This window comes from Salvia splendens, chromosome 15 (genome assembly GCF_004379255.2).
Source record: "Salvia splendens isolate huo1 chromosome 15, SspV2, whole genome shotgun sequence".
NCBI classification, from domain to species: domain Eukaryota; kingdom Viridiplantae; phylum Streptophyta; class Magnoliopsida; order Lamiales; family Lamiaceae; genus Salvia; species Salvia splendens.
In genome coordinates this window covers 7,176,027-7,201,676 of record NC_056046.1, presented here as the reverse complement: position 1 = coordinate 7,201,676, position 25,650 = coordinate 7,176,027, and the positions used below count along the sequence as shown (strand labels likewise).

Here is a 25,650-nt window from a genome sequence, read left to right as displayed (position 1 = left end):
TTTTGGCTTCTAAATCCTACACAATTTTCTCTTAAATCTAAATTAATGGAAAATTAAGAAAAAAATATTGTAGTTATCTATTTTTAAAAGTTAATGGATTTACCATAATTTAGACAAACTTAAATTTTTTTTTAACAATTAGCCCATAAAATAACGATAACCCTTAAGGGTATATAAGTCATTACGAGTCCCCCGTCCTAACCCAAAACCCTAAATTTTCCACCCTTAAAATTCCGTGCCGCAGATCTTTCGCCCATTCCTCTCTACTCTCGCACAAATTCAACACCAAACTTGAGATCATCGGCAATATGGGTGTTTTCACGTTCGTTTGCAGAGAATCCGGTTCCGACTGGTCGGCGAAGCAACTCAATGGAGATCTTGAGGCTACGGGCGACTGTGCCTTTTCTCTCCAGCGTAACCTCGTTCAGGCCGCTCTCTCCGCCGCCTCCGGCGCCGTCCAATCCTCCTTCTCCTACGTCACTCCTAAATCCGCCGTCTTTCAGGTTTTCCCCTCTTCATATGTTATTTGTTGGTATTACACTATTAATGCCCTTCCTTTAAGAGAAACGTAGATATAGGATTTTTTTTATATACTTTGGTGTTAGTTCTAGATTTACTTGAAATCAATTGTTTGATTATTGTACCATCAGATCAATGAGTTGAGTGCTTTATTTCCGAATTCCGATTAATGCCGCGCTTTTCCTTCATTAAATTATTGTTTTTGGATTAGCTTTTGCTCGTCATCGTACCGATACCCGCTTTTTACCCTTATTCTTTTATGTTAATTTCACCTGTGTTTAGTGAAGAAATTGACAGTATATGTTTCCTCTTGGTAATTTGAATTTGAATGTGTAGAGATTTACAATCATGTATGATAGAATGCTTTATTTATTATTGATTTGAATTCAAATATATATAGAGATGACTGCCTTAATTATTATTGATTTGAATTTGAATGTATATAGAGATTTACAATCATAAATGATAGAATGCTTTATTTATTATTGATTCGCAATGAACGAATAATGCAGGTGATTGTTGGAGGTGGAGGTGGTGGTGCCTTCGTGGGAGGTGGTGGTGCTGCAGCTGCGGCCTCTGGTGGTGGTGGTGGTGGTGCGGCTGCTGAGGAACCTGCAGCTGCCAAGGAGGAAGAGAAGGATGAAAGTGACGACGACATTGGAATGTCACTCTTTGACGATTAGTTGATTTATCTATCTTAGTGTTTTGGTTATTTCCAGTTTTGCTCTTTAGAATTTTGAGTTTTCTGATGATATCCACATTTCGACTTTACAGTGTTTTGTATCGTCCGTTTTCCATCTTTGCCAAGTGAATTGAGCTGAGTTTGTTAGGTGGGAATTATGTTTTTTCACAATTTCATTGCACAATTTGCTGTTATTATAGATTAAACTTATTTTATAGCACAATTTCATATCTCACTAATCAAGAGGGCACATTATAGTTTCTGGTTGGACAAAAGCAAGTTAAGGCCCATCTGATTTTTTATGTTTGGAAAACGCAGGCCAAGGGTTGCCTAAACCCAGTCATTCAAACTAACAGCTCACAAAATAATCAGGTAATCGGACCGTACGAGGTACTAGAGGCCCCAAAATCGCTAATTGAGCTGCCTTTCGGCTACTCAATATTGATGGGGTTCGGCCCATTAGTGACCTGAATAAGCGGCTGATTATGCCCCTAGTATCGGCCCACAATACTATGTCACTCATATTACTATGTCTGGGAATATCTCATTTTATTATTTTAGGAGGATCATCATTATATCATTTCATTATTTTTACTATATATGGTAGGTTAGATCCATTCTTATTATCTAGTTGCGCAATGCGTGAAATCTGGTTCGAACTAATTTTTTAATTTCAACTTATTATCGATGTTGTGTAAAAACATTCTTATTTCGTATACTCATTACTAGACGTGGAGATTTTCTTTTGGTAAAAATATTTATGTTACACATTTATCGTGATATATGACCTATAGCTTCACCCTTCAATTGAGTAGAAAACTTTAGGAGCACATCATTTTCAAAGTTGAGTTTAAGTCGCAAAAGGATCATATATTGAAAAGTAAGTAGTAGTACTATGTAAGGGAAGGGAGTTATCATTTGCTAACTAATTATCAATCACTAAATCTAAGTCATTAGATAAGGAGATCTAGTGGTTGAAATAATGCATAATATTTTAAATTAAAAAAATTATTAAATAAATTTAAAGGGTATTAATGTCAATTCTCTCTCATCAAAATCATCTTAAAACTTTAAATTTACTTAACTCTCTCAATTTAAATTATTTTTTCGCAAAAAATATATCAAATTAAAGATAATTTTATAAGGATTCCAACGAGATCTCAATTGCATATGTTACGACGATGTTCGCGTGATGAAATTTGATAAATTATATTTCAATTTTCGTATGATAAGCAGATTTTATCAACAAATGCAAAAAAAAATCTCAATATATTGAATGCAAAATCTCAATATAATGTAGATAAATTATCAATAAAACTTTGTTGATATTTTCTTGTACTTGTGTTAATATTCTCATGTAATATTGTTGATATTTGTAATACACTATGTTGATATAAAAAACACCCACAAAAATTATCATATGATAACATAATGACAATATTACTCTTTTGTTGATATTTTGTCTACTATTTATTGATATTTTTTTATTCAATCTCAACCTTTGATTTTTGGATCAAAGGGTCCATATTAAGTCTCAATTTGGGATTAAGGTGATAAACTTAGCGCTATAATTAAATAATTTAACTTGCATGAATTTTCAAAACCGCTCCCGCATTCTCACAGGTTAACTGAAAAGACGAAATTATTCTAAAGAGAATAAGTTATATTGCCTACTAATTTTAAAGGTTTCAAAACAAAGCATAGAAAAACAAATTGAAAAGGTGAAGTTCGCCTCCCCCGGGCCAACCCATCCTTAACACTTGTTTGTTTTAAAGAAATGAATATTTTAATATTATCTCCATACTACACTCCCAAATGATTATATTTGGAAATGATAGAAAAAGATGGCCAAAGTCACATTGTATGTCTAACACCTGTGCAACATTTATTTTTCTTTGAATATGCTTTTTTCCTACACGGCTTCAACACGGATTTGTTGGCCAAAGTCATTGTATGTTTAACACCTCTGCAAGATTTATTTTTCTTTGAATATGCTTTTTTTCCACACGGCTTCAACACGGATTTGTTCATTTTATTATTGATGGGTGGATAATTAGTGCAAGATATATGACCAAGGGCGGACGTAGAAATAAATAACGATAAGGGCTGAAATTTCTAAATTTTGTTTTAAAGTATATATTTGGGTATATTAGAATATTTATCGGGGCTTTTACATAATAATTTGTGATAAACTTGGATAAATTTATAAAATTTACCAAAGAAAATAGGTTAGAAAATGAATTTATTAAGGGCTTTAGCCCCACTCTTATTATACATGTGTCCGCCCATGTATATGACACTTCGAGGTCGTTACATTATTATAACTAATTATCATATAATTTTCCATCTATAATTAAATTATGAAATTTAATCTCATAAATCAAATACATATTCTATCACAAGATATAATCTTTCAAACTGAATAAGCCCTTCATATATTATTGCGTAAATGTTTCAAGTACCGTAATACTTAGTTCGGGTACCCAAACACGAGTACTTGGCGTACTCAGTTTCTTATACTAGTCAGGGTCGGGTAGCTTTTATTATGTTATCTGAGGTCGGATATGCAAGTAAAATCGCAGAGGTTATCCGATCCGATCTGATCCGACCCGACCCGACCCGATCCGATGTCCCAACCTCTACATCTACATTATTACTAAGTTAAATTTAATAATCAATAATGCAACTGAAAAAAATATGCTTGTATATATCGACATGGATGGCTATATAATACTTATTGTATATAGTTCCCATACAGCATCGTGGATGGTTGCAATTCAATTATGGATTATTAGATTGATTTTGAGTTGAGGAATGGTTTATTAAAATATGCCATGCCTCATCTCCATAATTTAAACTGATTCTTACACCGCATTTATTCTGGCGTGTAAGGCGCAGTTTCGCCAGTCGCCACTCTTTGTTGCTACATCATTTTAATGCATTATTGCGCATTCGTAATCTAACTTAGTAAGCAATTTAATTGAATATTCACTTTATTAAAAAAAATTCTCACATGCATTCAAAAATTTCTCCTATTGGCGGTACAAAATTCTGCGCTTGATTTATTTAAGTTGCAAATAACACTAATTTTATTGAATCTTGTAACATTAAGTAGTTAATTTTGGCTTAGTTAAATCTTATTCAAAATCTAATGTCCATGCTAGTGTCACTCTAATTTGTTTCAATTTTTTTTCATAGAAAAATATTTGAGCCACTCATTTTTCTAGAATCTGACTGCATTATTGCGATTTAGTAATCTCGTTAATAGGTGAACTGAACTTGACGTTCCAATAAAATAATTAAGCTCATAATTCGATTGTATAATATGCTATATTTTTGAGCGGCCTTGGAAATCTAAGAAAAGTTTATTTCTAGTTCGTACAAAAAACTAGACAAGAAATACGATAGTTTGAGTCTTGGAAAATTGGGCTGCGCGGTCCAAAATCGGGGTCTCCGATACTACTTATTAGAATCGTCGACGACGCAGCCAAAATTCATATTAATTTAATATTATTCGCTTGGGAGCAATCCCACATATTTATTTTTGGATTATTTTTAAAAAATTAGTTGGAAAACACTTATATGAGGTATTTTCAATTTATATTGTCTGTCGACGTGGGATGAGTTTACACCCTATACTAAAATGCGCATGATTTTAAATTATACAGTGTTATATAGTGCTCAAGGGTTGCCGTCGTTTACGGTTGTCCAGATTTCATTCCTTGGACTTGGAAGTAATTCAATTAAATTCATATTTAAATTCCTTACTACAGTAAATAATATCAAAACAATTTCCTTAAAACCCTTCTCTTCAATTTAAATGTATTATTTATATATTTGTTAATATTGTAACATAGCCTTTCGTTTAATTAATTAATCAGTCACTTATAAAATTAACAATCCAACTTAATTAATTTATTTTTTTACATGATTCCAGTTGTGATTGATAACTCCTCCTCCATTAATCATCCTGAGGTTGATATTCATCCCAAGTTTGATTGATTATTTAATCATTTTCAATCATATCAATCTTATTAATCTCATCCACTAAACAATCACAAGAATATAGTTCATTATCCATAGTTTTTAATTATTTCAAAATTTAGTTAATATTATAAGTATTGATTGTCTCATAATTTTAAGGTCGACCATACTAAAATGACCTAGTTAAGGTTGACTCTTTTGTCATTATTTTATACTCCTAGTAAGTGTTACTTATTAATTACACCCTCTATATATACCTCAACGAGCAAAACCAATTGACCCCACAAAAAATAATGGATCACTTTTCTTACGACACAAAGAAAATACAAACCCTTTGCATTAGTTCATGGAACGTAACCAAGCTTCTCCTCTTTCGCGACCCTCTATATATACCTCAACGAGCAAAACCAATTCAACCCACAAAAAATAATGGATCACTTTTCTTACTACACAAAGAAAATACAAACCCTTTGCATTAGTTCATGGAAAGTAACCAAGCTTCTCCTCTTTCGCGCCTACCACATTCTTGTCATGAAATCCAACCCCTTTTTCATGTCTCTCTTCTACTTGCTCTTCATTTCCCTATTCGGGTTCGTCATGCTCAAGGCATGGAAGCCTCGGCCCCATTCGCCCATGCCTAGGAACATCGACTTGCTCTTCACATCCGTGTCGGCAGCCACCGTCTCCAGCATGATGACGGTGGAAATGGAGGTTTTCACCGGCCAACACCTGATAGTGATGACATTGTTGATGTTCCTTGGCGGCGAGATCTTCACCTCGCTCCTCCGTCTCCACTTCACTCCCAGACCCTTTTTCGAGGGAAGAGTTGAGTCTGTGGAATCCCCACCTAATGTGTTGACAACTGATCACTCTTTTCTCAAATTCGATTCGATAAAATTCTTGGCAATTTTAGTGTTGGGGTATGTTGTGGTTGTGCAAATGATCGGCGTTGCATCTGTGTTAATGTATCTGTCTCTTGTTTCGGGTGCGGAGAGTGTGCTAAAGAGCAAGGGGATTAAAACTTCTGTTTTTTCGGTTTTTACGGTGGTTTCGACCTTTGCTAACTGTGGATTCATCCCTACGAATGAGAACTTGATTGTTTTTAGTAAAAACACTGGTCTTCTTCTCATCCTTCTTCCTCAAATCCTTCTTGGAAACACATTGTTTCCATCGGCTTTGAGAGCGATGATATGGTTGTTGGGGAAGAGATTGAAAAGGAATGAGGCTGAGTATTTGCTCAGGAATACGAGGGAGGTTGGATTCCCACACTTGCTTCCTCAGCTGGAGTCGATGCTACTTTTAACGACAGTGTTAGGATTTCCTTTGATTGCTTCCATATTGTTTTCCTCTATGGAATGGTATAATGTGGGATTGGATGGCATGAATAGTTACCGGAGAGTGGTCGGAATCTTTTTCCAATGCGCCAACGTTAGGCATTCCGGCGAGAATATTGTTGACCTCTCAACTATCGCCCCGGCCGTATTGGTGTTTTTCATGCTCATGATGTTAGTCTCTCTCTCTCTCTCTCATCTAAGTTGGCCTGGTAGTAGAGTGGTTAATGCTCGATCCCATCATGAGTTAATTAGTATTTGTATTTGTATTTTGACAGGTATCTTCCTCCATATACATCATTTGTACCTATCAAAAGTGATGAACAAGGCCAACCAATGATAGAAGGAAAAGAGGAAAAAAGAAAAAACATTATAGCCAAGAACTTCACCTTTTCACAAATTTCTTATCTTGCTATATTCATCGTTATGATTTGCATTACGGAGAGGAAGAGCCTAAAAGATGATCCTATCAACTTCAGCGTATTGAATATAGCATTTGAAGTGATAAGGTGATAAACAATTAATGCTATATATGTTTCTTTATTGTTCGTTTCATTAGTAATAATTCGTGCTAATTAACAAAATATTGCAGTGCCTATGGAAATGTGGGATTGACAACCGGTTATAGCTGCGATCGGCAGGTAAGAAGGGATCCAAAATGTGTCGGAAAATGGTATGGACTTGCCGGAAAATGGAGTGATGAAGGCAAATTAATACTCATGGTAGTCATGTTATTTGGTAGATTGAAAAGGTTCAACATCAAGGGAGGCCAAGCGTGGAAGCTCTTATAACTTCACCACATAATTTCATTCTCAATATACAAAAAATTGTATTCCTTCCATCCCCAAATAAGGAGTTTAAGAATTGTGAAGAAAAATGGTGGAAATAGTTAGTGAAATATGTATGTCTCATTATTATATTTTAGTTTTATAGTAATAAAATGTGAATGAAATAAGTTAGTAGTATGTGAGGCATACTTCTATTTATAATAAAAGTGAAATGAGACTTTTATTGTGAGACATACTAAAATGGTAAAAACGGACTTTTGTTGTAGGACGGAGGGAGCATTAGAAATCGTGTAACTAGTTAAATATATACTCCAGACAAACATCGACAGAATAGTGTAGACAAAAATTGGACTTAATAATATGCATGTAGAAAGAGATCATGTATAATCATCCAATTTAGTACTCAGATTACTAATTTATAAGGCAAACTTCTTTTCATTTTTGGTGATCGAGGTTGACAAGTTTGAGTGAAAAGTAAAATAATAGTATGCCTAAATATATGCAGTACGTATACTTAATATTTCTCCACATATACACAAATTCTTTGTTAATGTAATCAGTTGTCTCTCCGTGAAACATTGCATTATGAGTAGTTTTGTAACCAAATTTAGTCAAATTTTAGTTAATTTTACAATCTTAATTAAAAAATGACGGATTATAATATAAGTTTGACATTTTTCTAAATATTCATAAAATGAGATTTGCAAGACTAATTATGAAAATTACTGTGTAAACAAAATGTTCAACTACTTAACTGGTTACATTTAATACCATTAGTCACTCACGTCTTTAAGTTTTACACATGTACGAACCACGTCGATAAATTCAAATATGCAACATGACTATTTCATTATAGGACAATTGAGAAAAATGTCAAAATTATAATATTGGTCATGTTTTAAAGTTACGAGTTCGACCAGAATTTGATGATTGTTTTGGAAATTTGTCCTTATATTATCAAAATGTACATACCTTTATTTATAAACCAGAAAAATGTGGCCAAGGATGATCAGGCTAAAAGTCTAAAACACATGGTCTGCATACGATATGCTACAACCTAAATTTTACTACAGTTTATGTGGTGGAATCCTTACCATAAGAAAAGAAAAAATAAAATTAATTAGAATATCCACCAAATTGTTGGCATCTGGTGCCATTATTAGCATCATTCCAAGACTTGTTTTGAGCAAGCCATAAAAAGTGCTTTTTTAATCACAACAAAAATACATAAAAAAAAGAGAATCTTGATATTATACCCATCTTTATAAAATACGTATCATATCCTTGAGTAGTCAAACACGGATCTCTCTCTATCTTTTGTTTCCTTTTTTATAAGGCACAAGTTTTTTGTCACAATTAAAACACTACTACAACAACAAGCAATTCAAATTAGACCACGAAAAAATTGAACATCAAAAAAAACATAAAAAAAAACAAAAAAAAGGAAAGCTAAGTATAGTGAATTAATTAACTCTAATTTACTTGTGTGTGGGACAAAAGTAGGTAGGGGCCTCAGTCCATTCTTAGAAAATAGACTAAAGATCCAATTTTTTTTATTATAAATACAAAAAATTAAAATTGTGCATTATAAAAGACCTTATCGGATACAAAATCAATCAATCGCAGTGTGACCCACCTATTGCACTATTTTGAAAGCACCATTTCATCATTTAATATTTTGTCTCTTCACCCATACTAACATCATACCATATCTACCACTCATACTAATATCATTTATCATTTATATATATAATGAGTTCTTCCCTTCCACTCCCTTCTTTCCTATATGTTTTCAACATGTATTAGTCAAATAAATTTCATAACACAGAAACTTCTAGAAATGTAACAGTATGTGAAACGGGTGAATTGAACTCATGCGAATAAAAGTTTAGTGGTTCGGACATACTGTCACGTAATATCCCCATCTTACAAAAACATTCTTTCTCCTCCTTTCCCTTCTATATTTCTACAATTGCGATTGATTGAACATACGTTTGCATCACTAAAATATTTACTTGAACACATCCTTGATAATTAAAATAGGAATTTAGAAATTGAAATTAATGGTGGTGCAGGTGTTGGGAGACAGTGATGGTGGTATTGGTTGTGTACTCGGCGTGGGTGTGCCCTTATGAGATAGCATTTCTTAACTCAAAACCAAGCCCACCACTTTACATCGTCGACATCTTTTTTGCCATCGATATTGTCCTCACTTTTTTTGTTGCGTATATGGATTCCACCACTCAAATTATTGGTTCTTGATCGTAAAAAGATTGCTACAAGGTCAGTTCATCCCTTCTTTTCTTCTTATGCTTTATTTCCCAATTCCCATCATTCATCATATCGCATCATTTTAGTTTTAATTACTTTACCTAATATGACTGTTATATATAGATTAAATATCTCATTGACCTAACACAAGTTTGAAGAAAAGCAAGTAGAAAAAGTTTGGAATATAAGTCCTAGTATTTTTTTTATTGTTTTATAATAAAAAAATATGTGTGAAATGAGTTGATGAAATGTTGAATCCATTTACTAAAATAGTAAAAATGAAATGAGATATTTAATGATGAACATTCTAAAATGATAATATGAGGTATTTAATGATGGAATTAATGGGGGGAGTACATAATCTTATAGAGATTCTTAGTGTTAATAATATATAGTACCACGTGACAATAATTAATTTTTATGTTTAGACTTTAGAACTTGGAGAATATAATCAAATCATTTTTTATGTTTAGAACTTATTATGAAGAATATATTCTAATCCACCAATGAAGCTATTAGAATTCTAAAGAATATGCTTTTAATAATTGTAATATTTTAATACTCAAATCCAAAAATTCGAAAATGAAGTTCTAGGAACTTTATTGCTACTTTTCTAAAGAATATGTTTTTAATAATTGTAATATTTTATCGATACAAGCTGTTTATAAGCATAAAAGTTCAGCACTACTCCAAACTTGATATTTAGCTTATTTGATTTGTCAGTAAATTCACTGATAAATTCAGTTTTTTAAGCGTTTACCATCCCATCATACTAGGGTAATTGAATAACCAGGAAGAATATTTAGAAAAAGTGGTAAAAAGTAAAAACAATCTCATTGGAAATAGTCCAACAAAGAATAAACATTGTTTCCAAGAGAAAAGGAAAGAAAAGACACAGAATCATCATTAATTATATATATTCATTTTTTAGCCAATGTCATCTCTCTATAATTATGGTAATTAGGTTAATGCATATATGCTTTATATATTCACTTTACTGTAGAAGTTTCCACATTGAGGTAGGTGTCAAGAATGCGATTCCACAAATTCCCAAGTGGGGTGGGGTCCATTATATTTTACTACTACTAATTAAATTCGTTTTATATTTTATTTTCTATATAAAAAAATAAATTTATTATGGATGAGGAACATATAAAGTGGATTGGCCTATGTTATGGCTAAATATAAAAAGAGTAATGCTATGCCATATAAAAAGAGTAATGCTATGCTGCCACAATGTGACTGGTCATACAGGGACATAATGGTAATTACAAGTATTAAAATAATAAGAGTAATAAGTGTAGTTATTAGTGCTGTAGCGTTTTTAAATAATAAACCTTGCCTATTGAAATCTTTATACTGCTTACTTTTTCTGTTATTTAATTTCAATACAATTTACAGTTTTAAAATGAATCAACAACCCTCTCGCCTACTCTTTCCTTTACAAATGTGGTTTGACACATTTGGTTCGTCGGAAAATTTTTGATCAGGGATGCTTTTTTCTATTTCCTTATATCTGATCAAATATAATTTATTTACAACACCATAATAGTACTCCATATCTTATAAAATGACAAGAACAACAATGTAGATAATACTAACTTGATAACATTAATAATATTCTTTTATATTGTATCACACATTATTGTTGAATATTATAGCTTATAAAATACTAACATATAATAATATTTCAATATTATATATCAATTATTTTATAATTTTGTATTTTAATTTTATTTCATGGATTGATATCATAATTATTGATTTTCGTATTATGATATATTCGTGTATATATACTAATTAGTACATTGTTATATCATCACTATATTTACATCCCACAATTAAAGTCATATTTTGTCATTTTCGTTTGTCTCACTATAATAGTCTTATTTCATTTTTATCATAAATAGTAAATAGACCCCACATCCCAACAACATACTACACTCACATTTTTTTATAAAACTAATATATATATAAGTGAGACTCACATTCCACTAACTTATTCATAAGTGACTTTTATTACTTTTATATGATTATAATTTAAATTACTGAATGAATTTTAAGAATTATTTTGAATTCAAATTAATACACATCCTAATTATTCAATGGAACCTAAGATCAAATAAAATTTCTTTACTATTTAAATATTCAATTATCTTCCGTTCAAATTAATTTGATCTCAATTATTCAATTAAAGCTTAAGATTAAATAAATTTCAAACTGATCCATGACCAACCGAATTGTAAGAACAATTGAAATTTCCAATTCAAACATTCAATTATTCAACTACATTCAATTATAGACTACATAAAAGTGTCCGCAACTAATTTAGGATATCAAATGATTTAATTCACTTTCAATATTAATCTCATATTTCACTTAAAAGTACTTAATCTACTACGGAGGAGTACTAGTTTTTTTTTGTATATTTTTAATATTGAAATTCAATTCTCTGTAAAATGTGAATTACTTGTATATCAAATTATAGTATTTTAAATTATCATGGTCAAAATGTATGTTATTTAAATTTATTTAATAAAATTGAGAATTAGTATAATAACAAATTTAATGAATAATTAATTAAATTCGTATTGAAAATTATGTGAAGATTAAATAATTTTTAGTGCATTATTTTGAATTACTAAGAACTCTTTCCCATCCCCACTCTTTCCCTTCTTCATCGACTCTTCACCACACATTAACAAAAAGAGTAATTCTACATCCCTCAATTTTCCGCCGCATTGTTGATTGAATAAGAATGTACTATTTTAATTTTTAGATGTATGGATACATATAAATATATTTTACATAAAGAATTTATTTAAGGGTACAATAGTCTTAAAAAAAACTTGTACTTCCAAGGCCAGCTGATCTCATTAAATGAGTATTAATTACACAATTTTTATTAATATTTTATTATTATGGCGGGCCATAATATGGCCATTTATCACCACTCATATAAAAATGTGGCACTTTCTATTACAGCCTACCCATAAAGGCGAAAATGACACCCCAACAATTCTTACAACACCAACTTGGCATTGGTCTCTTTCAAGCGGCCACCGTTGATAATCACGTTAATCAAACACGATTTTTTATCATTAATCAAACACGATTTTTTCATACTCATTTTGTAATTTTGCCATTTATATATTACTATTTCCCTTCGAATTCGTTTATTTTCCTAAGGATGGTATCGTTTTTTTCCTTCTATCGTAGTTGTACATTCATAATCATTCCTAATTAGAACATTTGTTTTAGATTGTTACTGTTTAGACATTACTACTATATTTTAAATGAATGTTTAGAGATTATATCAAAAGTTGTGTTGCGGTGCCTGTAATAGTGCTTTCACATTTTGATTTTTCATTTGTGTATCCTTACTTACTATAATCTTTTCTTATAGTATACAATATGTTGATCTTTTCATTTTATATTTATTATACTAATTGATAATTCCTTATATTTATTAATTCTAAATAATTCGATAGAGGTGGTTTCCTGTCCGCACATACGGACCACAACATATTAGTCTATTTAATACGAAGTATTAAATAAACTATATCAACACTTAATACGTTAAATAATGAACTTATAATTTCTAACTTTTAGAAATCGCTGCTTCAGTTTTGCAAAAATTGGAACCATAATCGGCCTGGCAAAGAAATCCACAGTTCCAATTTTTGTATTGAGGCCAACGGTTTGCTGGTTTTTATGTACTTATTTTTAATATTTTTCTTTTTCGATTGTCACGTGTAGGATCGAAAAAGACATCAGGTTTAGCTATTTTTGGGTTCGATGTGCGAGACTCCTATTCGTAAGTAAAGAAAATTACAAAATTGGCATGCATGTGTAAATTGAACATGTAAATTAATAGGTAGAAATGAATGATTGAATCAGGTGACATTGTTGCTAGCACATTTTGCGGCATGCTTGGCATACTTGCTGGCTGTGCAGTATCCAGACGAAGGCAACACGTGGATCGGGTCAGCTATACCGAACTTCAAAGAGACGAGCCTCTGGATTCGATACATCTCGGCCTTATACTGGTCGACCACCACCATGACCACTGTCGGCTATGGCGACATCCACGCTCAGAACACCTTAGAGATGGCTTTCATCATATGTTACATGCTCTTCAGCTTTGGCCTCACTGCTTACATCATTGGCAACATGACCGACTTGGTCGTTGAGGGCACCCGTCGAACCATGGAATTCGTAAGTCCTCTGGTATCATGGAATTGAAGGCTTGGATTTGAAATTGAATTTCAATTCAAAATCCCCACAATTAAGTAAATATTGAAATGTAATAGTTGTGAAATCAAGTACATCCCAAACAGACAACATGCACACAATGCATGTTGTAAAATAGAATCAAAATGTGAAAAGGCAATACTGAAGTAAAAGATGTACAAATAATTCATGGGCTATATAGAAGAATGTTAATTGTCATTCATCCTATAATGAAAAAATATATTGTCTCAGTTAAATTTAAGACTAATTACATGAGCCCCAGTAACCATTTTTATTTGGGAAAGTTGATACTGTATTTTTGTTTTCATTCTTGATGCCTCTCTTCTATCTTCTAACAATACATGCATCGTGTGTGCACGCACATGACATGCAACATTGCACACACACTGCACATACACGTCGAAAACACACGCACGACACACAACATTGCACGCAAGTTACCAATATTTGATTTGTTTATGCAGAGACGTAGCATCGACACACAACATTCCACATACACAACACACGCACAATAAAACATTGCACGCAAGTTACCAATATTTGTGCAGAGAAGTAGCATCGAAGCTGCATCAAGTTTTGTGATGCGGAATCGTCTGCCTCCTCGGTTGAAAGACCAGATTCTGGCTTACATGTGCCTCCGATTCAAAGCCGAGAGCTTGAACCAGAACCAACTCATACAACAGCTCCCCAAAACCTTATGCAAAAGCATCCAACACCACCTCTTCTTACCAACCATACAAGGGGTCTATCTCTTCAAGGGCGTCTCCACAGAAATCCTCATGCTTCTGGTAGCAGACATGAAAGCAGAGTACATCCCACCGCGAGAGGATGTTATAATACAGAAAGAGGCTCCTGACGACGTCTACATTATCGTGTCTGGGGAAGTAGAGATGATTGACTGCGAATTGGAGAAAGAAAACGTTGTTTGGGAGTTCAGTTCGGGTGGCATGTTTGGTGAAGTCGGAGCGTTCTGCTCAACGCCTCAGAGCTTCACATATCGCACCAAGACGCTCTCGCAGATGCTGAGGCTCAAAACTTCGTCTCTGGTTGAAGCAATGAAGACGAGACAGGAGGATAATGTCATCATGCTCAAGAACTTCCTTCAGCATCACAAGAAGCTTAAAGATTTGCGGTTGGGGGATTTGTTCATGGATGAAGAGGTGGATGGTGATGTGAACATGTCGATCAACTTGGTGACTGTGGCGGGAACGGGAAACGCTGCGTTTCTTAACGAGCTTCTGAAGGCCGGTCTTGACCCTGATGTTGGAGATTCTAAAGGGAAGACTCCATTGGTACATTCTGTCTAAATTTTTCATGCCTTTTATCTGCATATTGTGTGTTTGTTGGCCTAACGATTCCGAAACATCTCAGCATATAGCAGCGTCGAAAGGCCACGAAGAATGTGTAGTTGTTCTCCTCAAACATGCTTGCAGCTTACACCTAAGAGGTAACCAACATTTTGATGTTTTTTAATATGAAATGTAAGTTGTGTACCTTTTGCAAAAAGCATGATAAATTAACCCTTTATGTTGATAAATGATCATGATACTAAGTTAAGTTTGAGGAATAACTGTGACAGATTTGGAAGGAAACACAGCGCTATGGGAATCTATTGCAGCAAAGCATCATTCAATATTCAAGATCCTCTACCACTGGGCTTCCATCTCTGATCCATTCATAGCCGGCGATCTCCTCTGCACAGCAGCCAAACGAAACGACGTGGGAGTGATGAAGGAGCTGCTGAAACACGGGTTATACGTTGATTCAAAGGATGTGCATGGGCTAACTGCTATCCAAGTGGCGACGACAGAGAACCATTTAGACATAGTGCAGCTTCTAGTGATGAACGGGTCCCAAGTCGACGAAACCATCATGAATATGATTCCACCGGTAAATTTGAACGATATGCTGCAGAAGAGGGAGATAGGCCACTGCATAGTTATGTCTGACACCACTGAAGAAGATGATAGCCACAAGAAAACTAAAGAAGAGGAACGGTTAGTACTCCCTTTGAGGGTTAGCATCTACCGAGGCCATACGGCCAATCGGAGCACTACTAATCACCCTGGTAAATTGGTGAGAATGCCGAGTACATTAGATGAGCTCAAGACCATTGCAGGTATTTTCAACTCCAAGAAAAACCTACTCTTATAATTGTTTTCTACCAATTGTGAACTTAATTACATGTTTGAGAGCAGGTCAGAAGTTTGGATTTGATGCTACAAATGCATTGGTGACTAATGAGGAAGGTGCTGAAATTGATTCCATTCAAGTGATAAGAGATAATGATAAACTGTTTATAGTTGAGACTGAGAGTTAGTGTTATGTTAGGTAATAACCAGTCTGCATAATTTAAGTAGCCCCACTACAGCAAAATTGTTTAGTAGTGTGTCTAGTGGCATAATTTTAGTGATCCCAAGAGCTTGTCACAAAATTTGCTACTTTTATGTAACAAAATTGACTTGCACACACACATATATATACATACTTTTGTACACATTTGATGGAGTACTACTGCAAGTCTGCAAGTAAATTTTGTCACTTGCGAAATTTAACATACATCAAATTTCGCTGAATGTTATGTCATGCATCAAAAATCATATCACTATTTGAAATATTTTGCATGTGTCAAAATACTAGAATGAATAATGGTAGCTTACAAACGTGCATATGTAACCCCAAGTGAATTTAGTGCAAATGTAACCTGAATACAAATCTTATTACACTTTGAAAGTGAGCAAACATTTGAAAGTTTCTCAAGTACTACAAGTAGAGCCATGTTGTCTCTTTATCTTCTCTACCTAAAACTTACAACTTCAACAAGCAGATCCCATACACAAATTTCTACATAACGATCTGAACGCATAGACAACGTGCAGTTAAACGGAGACCTAATTTTCTAATTTTATGTACAAGTGATATAAACACAGCAGTACAACTACACGAAACATGCAGCCATAGCTCAGGGACAATGAGCACATCATGGACCACATCACAAACACACATGCCAAGTTGTGAAGACATCCGGCTCTATCTACAAGCTCAAAACGTTGAAAAGATGGCTAGATGTTGGCATTACAGTGATTCTCAAGTCTCAATCATGAGCTTCCGGCATTTCAACCAACTCTCTAATGTTCCTTTCGCGCTTCCAACGGAGGTACAGACCAACCAGATACAAGATGAATGAGAGAGCAAAAGCAGAGTAGTCAAACAAATCTATTATGTTCCCACGACCTGTACAAAATAGGTAATTTAAATCTAAAAGAGAACAGAAAGCATTTAATTTATTTTGTAGTTTAGAGTACAGAAAGCATTAAGCAAGTAAAAAGGACAACTTTGTGACTTTGAGAATATACTATACTATCATGATCACGCCACAGTACACTCCTTTCCGCAATTAATCACTGTTTGCAAGTGCAAACGCAATAGTACCCTTTAGAATTCACCGTTGACAGAACCCTGTAATCTGTATTCTGTATTTTGTCTATATTTTCATATTGAACAAATGGGTAGACGTGCAAACCTCAAAACATGAATTTCTGTAACCAACCCCAACTATAGTTAAAAGGAAATGAGATTGAAATACCTATTCGCAGAAAGTCAAAGGGAGCAAATGAGTAGATGAGTCCAAGGAACATCTGCAACCATATATCATAAATCAGCAAACAAAATAATGCAATTTGCACCCCAACCCCACAAATGCAACCCAGGTATACAATCATATATATCATTGCATAGCTGAGCTAGGACACATTATATTGACAGTTAGATTCTGGTGTGTTTATAATCTGATTTTGCTCTCTGTAGGCTTCACACAGTGGGCAAGCTATTGGCTGGCCAAGAGATTAGGTACTATTTATTGGCTTACTGCGTCTGACATACGGTTAGGCTCCTGTGGCTTTTTGTTCATCGTCAGTTTTAAGAAAGTATTTTCAATTTTTTTATCTCTGATGGTTTTAGAGGTTGCAATTAGGTCTTTTCTTCTATCAGAATTGTTATACTACAATTATTACTTCTTCCATGAAATAGCAGAATCACGCGCGCAAACACAAACGAGGAAAGATACAGTACAAGAAAAAAAAACAGGTATATTTGATACAAGAAATCTGAAACACACAATGGTCAAATGTTCACAAAAAAATTAAGATTACAAACGACAATTATTACTTCATCACAATTATTTAGACAAGTTCCCTTTCTTGTTGTCCCAGATAATAGACTACTTTTATTTTTACATAAAGGACTTTGAATTGTTTTTCTTTTCCTTTCCAACAAAAGGTACCCCGTGGCTTCTCCCCTTGCCATATAACCTCAAAATATGCGATAGTATTGGATAACAATGATTCCTCATTGTCTAATTGCTTCCACTTAACATAGCCAAAGAGGCAAAAGTTTATCTTGCATCGGAAAAATACCAGAGACCCATGAACCAGAGAAGATGTTCAACCCAATCACACTTCCTGAATCTTTGACATATATAGTTGGGAACCAGCATAACAATGATAACTGGAGAAGCTTAAGATGTTCTAAACTACTCATTTGTCCATGATATTAGAAGTTTAAGATGTACACAAACTAAAACCCCCTTGGCTAAGGTAAGGACCATTAAATCTTAAAATCCACATGCCTTCAAGGGACAAAACATCATGAATATATCTTCGTCCAACTTAATCAAGAGACTTCACAGCCGACAGAAAGTTACTTCAGAGAGAATTTAAGAAAAACATGATCTCAGGGTATCAGTTTCACCAATCGGTATCAGTTGACCCTAGCTTCAATGTATAACTTCATGTTTTAAAAAAGTATGATCCCAGGTTGAGTGATAAAAGGAGATTTCCCATGCTTCTCCATGGTATCTGAAAGCTCCTATACAATATTTGACACCATTAACTTTTGATGGTAAGTTAACCACCAAAAACATTTGTCTTGTAGAAGAAATGTCCACTCATACAAGGGGGTTAAAGGAAGGTAAATACAAGTTCCCTCTCCATTTTCAGCAACAGTTACGAGAACTTACTGCAATAATCCGCATTTCGTGGAGATAAATACCAGGTCTGTCAGGATTCAGCATTTCTCGGAACGTTCTCTTTATATACAATGGAATAGCAAGAAATTTCTGCCAAAACAAAGGAACAGAAAGGGGAAAGGGAAAAAATGTTGACATGAACATGGTACAAATATTAAGAAAATAAAATAATACGCACAAGGGTAGCAGTTATGTAGTACTAGATTACTTGCCTAATGCACCCATGTAACCTTCTCATCAGATGAACATACAACCTATTCAGTTCGTGTTTACCAATTTACAATTATCAGTTCACATGGTCAAAAGTTGCTTTCTAATTCTTGAATTATTTATGCAGAATTAGATAAAATTTCAAATACCAAATGAGAAGAAATATAAGCACATAAATTATCAAACATCCAAATTACTTTCAACCGTAAACTGATACTTTTGCAGAATCACATGTGAACTTTAAGACATTTCCACAATTTAGCAGAATATATTCAGATCTTATAAGCATGTATACAAATGCATAGCACCTACCAGCACAAATCCAGAAATTCCTCCCATAAACAAGCGGTTATAGTCGCCGACACTCCGTAAGACTTTACTTATTTCTGATTGACGTCTTTGATACAATGATGCTTCTGGTATCAACTTAGTTATGCGCTGAGAGCACATAGGACACTTACATGGCTGCAATGCGGCACTAAAGTTCCAGTACTGCAGAATACAACTTCCTGTCCACATAAACCATTTATATATCAGCTTGCCGAAAGATTAAATAAAAGTGCATGACATGGTTTCTCTCTTCATAAGAAATAGGCCAGTCTATGCGGCAAGCAACATAGTAAATTACTACCACATTGATTCCAAGAGTACCAAATTTTCAGAAAACCAGTTTAACTACATGAAAAACTAGCATTCCAGAAAATAACAAAAAGTATACAGCTAAAATCGTGATATCACAGACAGCCAACACTGATTCCCCAATTTAGGAAATTAACTAACCAAAATCCTGCGACTTAAATCTTCCAGAATACCACACACACACACACACCACGTCCATTAAAGTTTGATATTTCGGCTTGTATGGAGAATTTAAGACCAATAACAATAAAATGATTCTGCAAATAACAAGACCTAATTTATAAAATCAATAATTACTAAAAAAATGCTCACCGCAGTACCAGTGACCACAAGGAGCGCGGCAGGGTACAACGAAATTGCCGAAGCAAATGGGGCAAACATCATCAGAGGGAGGGTTCTCCATTAACTTCCTCTCTCGCTCATCGGATGTAGAAGCTTCATTACTATCACCATCGCCAGCTGAAATTGTTTCTCTTTCATCGGCAGAAACCTCCTCCGCGCCGCTTATCTCTCCGGTGATAGGTTCCGAGATCGGATTCATAGTCGAATACGATTTCCGGAGAGCTCAAGATTTTCAATAATTGTGTGTAAATTTAGCGTTGGTCAGAATTGAATGCAGAAGTACATTGTGCGTGACGATCCCGAAGCTTCCATGGCCCACACGCCCAATTTATTAATAGTACTACTAATCATAAAAATATAAAATAAAATACAATATCTCAAAAAAGAAACAGGTCAATTTATGAAATTGTTGGGCGTTAAATACAAATTTCATCTTTGCTTAAGAATTAAAAAGTTCTACTTTGAAACTGTCGATAAATATGCTTAGATAACGATTTTCATTTTAGGGGTTTAAAACTACCCACTTCTAAAAAATTGGATGTAATATTGAGTATTTAATTTCTATAACATTTTCGTTTCATGCCTATTTTGGTTTAAATAATACTTCGACTGCCCCTATATTATGACTCGTATTTAGGAGAATTAAAATATGGTGTAGAAGTGTGTGAATAAAAATTAATCTAAAAATGTGCCAAGAAATATGCCTAGATACTTAGGACGACTTAAAAGATAGGCATACTTATTGGGACAGATGAAATAGCAAATTGACAAGTTCTGAAATTTGATAATTGACTCTTCCCCACATACAAAATGTAAGAATCAAATTATTTATGTTTTAAAATTGGTGATATAAATTAGATATTACTAATATTTACTACGTTTGTTCATATACCCACCTTGAATTTTCCACACTTAAAATCAAGTAAATATCAATAAGTAAGATGTACAAATTTTAAAAATAATACAGTACTTCGATTTTTTTTAAAATACCAAAGTAAATATACGCTAAAAATTGTAAATATACGCTAAAAATTGTAAATGATATAAATTTCTTCCAAATATTGGAGTTGGTGCTTCTCCTTATTAAAGTTTAAAATTGCAGATAAGAGTCGTTTGTTTGTCATGGGCAAATATTTGAATAATTAATTTTAAAATTTATTTAATTTTTTGTCTAATTAAAATAGTGATTAGATTTCTAAAAATAAGGAAAGTAGTCAGCTTTACAGAATACTTTCTATTCAGTTTTTCTTAGATAATCTTTTTCTTAATTAATTTTAAGATGAAGAACGGCGAAGGAAACAACAAATAATAGAAATTAAAATAAAATTTGTTAATATTGGCGTGAAGTAGTCGTTATTGGCGAGAGGTGCCCAAACACGCAGCATAACAAATCTTTCTCTATATACTGTATGTCAAAATGACATATACATATATCATTTTGATATATGCGATAGTCCTCCACTTTAATGTGGGATGTAACAACATGGCGTAGCAACCATCATTCTACTTACTATATACACGCAATTCAGACTTTTTTCTACATTCAGTTATAATTTACATTTTACATCTACTACCTATATGTTAATACAAATGCTATTTAAGTACAACACGTAACGATGGTGTTACGTTGGACATACACACCAAAATCAAGTGACATTCCTGAGCGAAGTATCTACGACTACCAAGAGCCTGGCACGACGTTTAAGCGTCCATTTATACACCACACCTACCACAAAAAGAGCAGCAACGAGCAAGCTAGCGATGAGATCGAACATTCTATGGATTCCCAGCCCTCCTGTCCAAGCCCCCACATACACACATTAAGTCATAAATCCCAACTAGTATTATTCACTAAAATGTTTATAAAAAAAATGCAGTTGAATGTACATCGATAAAAAAAGACTAAAGTCCAAAAATGGTCCTTAACATATTGCGATTTTTTTATTTTGGTCCAAAAGCATTATCTTTTGAATTATTCGGTCCCTCACATTTGAAATCGGATCACATTTAGTCCGAAATGGACGGAACCGTTAAAATGTAACGGTCAACGAATTTTAAATCGATTTTGACCGGATTAAGAGTTATAATTATGTTTTATTAATGTCTAATATCTAATTAACCTAAATAACTAATTTCGAAAACCCTAATTCATCTTTCGATTCTGTTCCGGATAAAGAAAATTAAGGTTTCGCATCGGAGAATCAAAATCAATTCCACCCTGTTTCCCCTTTTCCCCAGATCGACCTCGACGACGCCGTTTAAGCCGCGCACAGCGGTCGAATCAGTTCAGAGATTGAAAATGAGAGCAATCGCGGACAATGGTTTCGAGAAAAATCCAATCTTGAAAATCGACGAGGAGATTGAAGAAATTGAGTTGCAAATCACTCGATTGAACTCGAGATTGGAGGCTTTGAAGGCTGGCGCGGGAGCTGTGGAGAAGAGAGGGATATTCGTTGCGGCGAAGTTCATGGAGCAGAAACAGAGCGGCAAGAATGATGAGATTTTGAATTTGATCGTAAGAACAAAGGCTAACAGGAGGGATTAGTTTAGGGCCGGCAGAAATCCTCTCTACAGGGCGTAGAGGGATGAGTTTGGGGCCTTCGGAGATTTTCGGAGCAGCGAAATCGAGCCAGGTGATGATCAATAACACCCCTCTGCAGAGTAGGAGGCAGTCTTGCTTGTTTAAGCTGCAGGGGATTGATGAGGAGAGGGTGGAGAGTTGCAGTTTGAGCCTGAAATCAAGGAAATTTGCGGCGAAATCGAGGCAAGCTGTGACCACCATTGGTTCAAGAAAGGTTGTGAAGAAGGAAGAATATGTTTTGAACACAGTCCAGCGAAGAAGCTGTTTAGAGATGGCGAGAAATCGGTTCCAAACAAGAAGACGTCTAGGCCGGGGAGAGTGGTGGCGAGTAGGTATAATCAGGGCGCGTCTCAGGTTTCGGCAATGAGGAAGATATCTCTGCCAGAGAGTGATGGTGATGCAAGGAAAAGGGTTGACAAGACGTTTTTTTTCTGTAGGGAAGACGAGGGCTAATGAGGGCGAGGGTCGTGTGAAGAAGAGGTGGGAGATTCCGAGTGAGATTATAGTTCATAGCAGTGTGAGGGGAGGAGGAGATGGAGAGGGAGAGAAGTCCCCTGGATGTGTTGTTGCACGGCATATTAACACAAATTTCTGTGTTAATCAAACATTAATAAAACATAATTATAACTCTTAATCGCCTTTAGGTTATTAGACATTAATTATTTTCAATATTAGACATTAATAAAACATACTTATAACTCTTAATCCGGTCAAATTCAATTTAAAATTCGTTGACCGTTACATTTTAACGGTTCCATTCATTTCGGACTAAATGCGATCCGATTTCAAATGTAAGGGACCATATAATTCAAAAGATAATGTTTTGGACCAAAATCAAAAAATCGCAATATGTTAAGGATCATTTTGGGACTTTAGTCGTCAAAAAATCAAACCAAGTCAGATTCTTGACTCAATATTTACTCAAGAATCATTCAATTTCAAAACTCTTGTCTCTAATATTGAGATTCTATGTTTACAAGCCTAGTTAAGCTAAAACCGAGTAAGTGTAGAATCATGAAAATTAGATTCTAGATCTTAATAGTAAAAAGTGGTTTCAATTTTCAAAAACTAGACATCCATTAAATTTAAAAAAGTCAAGGAAAATGAAGAGAAAATGAGATTCTAGACAAGTGTCGTACCGGTTGGTAAAAACTCAAACTCGAGCAGTTCATAGACGAATCCAAGAAATAACTGCAAATGAAACAAATATCAGTACAGACCGGGACAAGTCGTAACCAAAATGCAGCCAATCATACGCACCCCGATGATGCGCAGTACGTAGTAGATGGCTCTCAAATAATCAAGATCCACTAGAACTCTGAATATCCTCCCCATTAGTAATGGTAATGTCTGCCAAAATAATTCATCCATAGTCACTCACAAAATGAAATTAGACAATGTAGGCTAGAACGAGTGCATTAGCAAAACGAAACAAGCAACAAAAACGACAAATGCGTTAGAAAGATTAAGGAAGATATTCCTAAATATACTTGCAACAGATCTCCAAATGACTCTTTCAAAGTCTACCTCATAAGTACGTTATCTGCATATGTAACTCTTGCTGTCAAAATAGTCTGTTTCTCTTCCACACAAGATGCTAATAAGAAGTTGGAAAAACATTTAACATGACCATTGTTAAAACACACACCCCTTCAAGTTTTACTTGAATATATGAACTCAATAATTCTAGGCTTATGCATATTTTAGGAATAGAACCTCTGTTTCTAGTGCACACAATTTTACAGGAACTCTGTTTTGTTTAAGGTTATAGGGAGTAGTATGTAAAAATTTCCACAACACAAACCCTCAATTTATACCAATTTACAATTATGGGGAAAAAAATTGAATCACATGAAATCTTCTAGAAAACAAAAATATTGTAGTTTTCTTACATGGAGAGAGCCAAAGAGGCCAGGGATGTAGAGGCCATTGTAGTGCTGCACTTCCTTTCTCACCCGACCGCCATTATCGGCTTCTTCAGAAGGTTGCACCTCCAAATTCACGATTCTGCAGCAACACAACGGGCATTTGCAGGGCTGAATCGAGTATCTATACATCCACAATTGCAGAACGCAACCCCCTAAAAAAACACCCAAAAAAGCCCATAAGATTCACCCTCCAAATAGAATTCAAAACTTTGAAAAGAAATGAAGCGGAAAACTTGCCGCAAAACAAGTGACCACAATTGGATTTGCATGGGATGGTGAAGGTGTCCAAACAGATGGGGCACACATCATCACCCTCGCCAAAATCCTCATCTTTAGCGATGATTGCGTTTTCGTTGGGTTTATCTGTGAAATGTTCGTAAGCGTCGTGATACTCTGCTGCTGCTTCGTTTTCCATTTCGAAAATTTGATTGTAGGCGGGGGAGATTCTCGGCTGCGTTGTTTGTTGATTATTTTGTTGAAGAAGAGATGCGGAGGGGTGAAATCCCTCGTACGAATTTTCAACAATGGCACGGAATGGATTGTTGGCGTGGAAAATGTTGTGTGTTTGTTTGATATTGGAAGGCGTCGGTTCACCGCATAAGGATTTCCACTTATGGAACAATGGTGACGACACGTTGCATGCTATCCATTTCTGGGTCCCACTTTATTTACTCTCCAATTAATTATTCCCTCCGCTCCATATTAGTTGGAGACATTTATTTTCGGCACGAAGATTATGAAAAAAATATGTTAGGTGGGTTAAGTAAATGAAGGATAAAACAGAAAATGAAAAAGATAGGGATGAAGAAAGAATAAAATAAGTGAAAAGAAATGTGTTGACTTTTATTTAAAAAAATGACTCTATTATTATAAAACATACTAAAATGATAAAATGATTTTAGTATTATGGAACGAGGGATTAAGGTGTTTGGATAGGATCGACCTCTCTCTTGTTGTGAATTTTACTCAAATCACGTGCTATTATCTCAACGCGTGTTCCATTTTGGGTTTTTATAACAAAAATATTTTTAAAATTTTGCTAATTTTATTGTACAGCTGTAAAATGAAGTTCATTAATTCAATTAAAATTTATGG

The 25,650-nt window shown here is 34.3% G+C and overlaps 5 protein-coding genes across 5 annotated transcripts; 3 read left to right on the top strand and 2 right to left on the bottom strand.

Annotated features, from left to right (window-relative positions):
* Positions 1-211: 211 nt before the first annotated feature.
* Positions 212-1,356, top strand: LOC121769537 (60S acidic ribosomal protein P3-like). Its single transcript, XM_042166376.1, has 2 exons — positions 212-503; positions 1,032-1,356. The coding sequence occupies exons 1-2, from the start codon at positions 309-311 to the stop codon at positions 1,200-1,202; spliced, it is 366 nt and encodes a 121-aa protein (XP_042022310.1). The 5' UTR covers positions 212-308; the 3' UTR covers positions 1,203-1,356.
* Positions 1,357-5,505: 4,149 nt separating this feature from the next.
* Positions 5,506-7,481, top strand: LOC121769171 (probable cation transporter HKT6). The gene is made up of 3 exons (XM_042165891.1): positions 5,506-6,690; positions 6,795-7,025; positions 7,109-7,481. Exons 1-3 carry the CDS (start codon positions 5,615-5,617, stop codon positions 7,305-7,307), a joined length of 1,506 nt encoding a protein of 501 aa, XP_042021825.1. The 5' UTR covers positions 5,506-5,614; the 3' UTR covers positions 7,308-7,481.
* Positions 7,482-13,373: 5,892 nt separating this feature from the next.
* Positions 13,374-16,316, top strand: LOC121766641 (potassium channel AKT2/3-like). The gene is made up of 6 exons (XM_042162917.1): positions 13,374-13,392; positions 13,492-13,793; positions 14,348-15,121; positions 15,201-15,276; positions 15,409-15,948; positions 16,028-16,316. Exons 1-6 carry the CDS (start codon positions 13,374-13,376, stop codon positions 16,147-16,149), a joined length of 1,833 nt encoding a protein of 610 aa, XP_042018851.1. The 3' UTR covers positions 16,150-16,316.
* Positions 16,317-16,529: 213 nt separating this feature from the next.
* LOC121769126 (E3 ubiquitin-protein ligase RNF170-like) lies at positions 16,530-20,354 on the bottom strand. The gene is made up of 5 exons (XM_042165826.1): positions 20,017-20,354; positions 19,378-19,574; positions 18,847-18,945; positions 17,416-17,467; positions 16,530-17,063 (listed from the first exon to the last, which is right to left on the bottom strand). Exons 1-5 carry the CDS (start codon positions 20,243-20,245, stop codon positions 16,924-16,926), a joined length of 717 nt encoding a protein of 238 aa, XP_042021760.1. The 5' UTR covers positions 20,246-20,354; the 3' UTR covers positions 16,530-16,923.
* Positions 20,355-21,430: 1,076 nt separating this feature from the next.
* LOC121767429 (E3 ubiquitin-protein ligase RNF170-like) lies at positions 21,431-25,117 on the bottom strand. Its single transcript, XM_042163689.1, has 5 exons — positions 24,793-25,117; positions 24,520-24,707; positions 23,888-23,977; positions 23,767-23,818; positions 21,431-21,841 (listed from the first exon to the last, which is right to left on the bottom strand). The coding sequence occupies exons 1-5, from the start codon at positions 24,968-24,970 to the stop codon at positions 21,693-21,695; spliced, it is 657 nt and encodes a 218-aa protein (XP_042019623.1). The 5' UTR covers positions 24,971-25,117; the 3' UTR covers positions 21,431-21,692.
* Positions 25,118-25,650: the final 533 nt, after the last annotated feature.

What these genes read in the sequence shown, in the direction of transcription:
- LOC121766641 (XM_042162917.1), top strand. An exon ending in CTAAAGGGAAGACTCCATTG is followed by an intron (nt 15,122 to 15,200) that starts GTACATTCTGTC and finishes GAAACATCTCAG; the next exon opens with CATATAGCAGCGTCGAAAGG. An exon ending in TTGCAGCTTACACCTAAGAG is followed by an intron (nt 15,277 to 15,408) that starts GTAACCAACATT and finishes TAACTGTGACAG; the next exon opens with ATTTGGAAGGAAACACAGCG.
- LOC121767429 (XM_042163689.1), bottom strand. Translation starts at nt 24,970, where the DNA reads ATGGAAAACGAAGCAGCAGCAGAGTATCACGACGCTTACGAACATTTC. An exon ending in TTGTGGTCACTTGTTTTGCG is followed by an intron (nt 24,708 to 24,792) that starts GCAAGTTTTCCG and finishes GTGTTTTTTTAG; the next exon opens with GGGGTTGCGTTCTGCAATTG. An exon ending in GCCTCTTTGGCTCTCTCCAT is followed by an intron (nt 23,978 to 24,519) that starts GTAAGAAAACTA and finishes TTATTTTGGCAG; the next exon opens with ACATTACCATTACTAATGGG.
- LOC121769537 (XM_042166376.1), top strand. Translation starts at nt 309, where the DNA reads ATGGGTGTTTTCACGTTCGTTTGCAGAGAATCCGGTTCCGACTGGTCG. An exon ending in CTAAATCCGCCGTCTTTCAG is followed by an intron (nt 504 to 1,031) that starts GTTTTCCCCTCT and finishes CGAATAATGCAG; the next exon opens with GTGATTGTTGGAGGTGGAGG.
- LOC121769171 (XM_042165891.1), top strand. Translation starts at nt 5,615, where the DNA reads ATGGATCACTTTTCTTACTACACAAAGAAAATACAAACCCTTTGCATT. An exon ending in GTGTTTTTCATGCTCATGAT is followed by an intron (nt 6,691 to 6,794) that starts GTTAGTCTCTCT and finishes GTATTTTGACAG; the next exon opens with GTATCTTCCTCCATATACAT. An exon ending in ATAGCATTTGAAGTGATAAG is followed by an intron (nt 7,026 to 7,108) that starts GTGATAAACAAT and finishes AAAATATTGCAG; the next exon opens with TGCCTATGGAAATGTGGGAT.
- LOC121769126 (XM_042165826.1), bottom strand. Translation starts at nt 20,245, where the DNA reads ATGAATCCGATCTCGGAACCTATCACCGGAGAGATAAGCGGCGCGGAG. An exon ending in GAATTTCTGGATTTGTGCTG is followed by an intron (nt 18,946 to 19,377) that starts GTAGGTGCTATG and finishes TTGTTTTGGCAG; the next exon opens with AAATTTCTTGCTATTCCATT. An exon ending in CTTTGACTTTCTGCGAATAG is followed by an intron (nt 17,064 to 17,415) that starts GTATTTCAATCT and finishes TATTTTGTACAG; the next exon opens with GTCGTGGGAACATAATAGAT.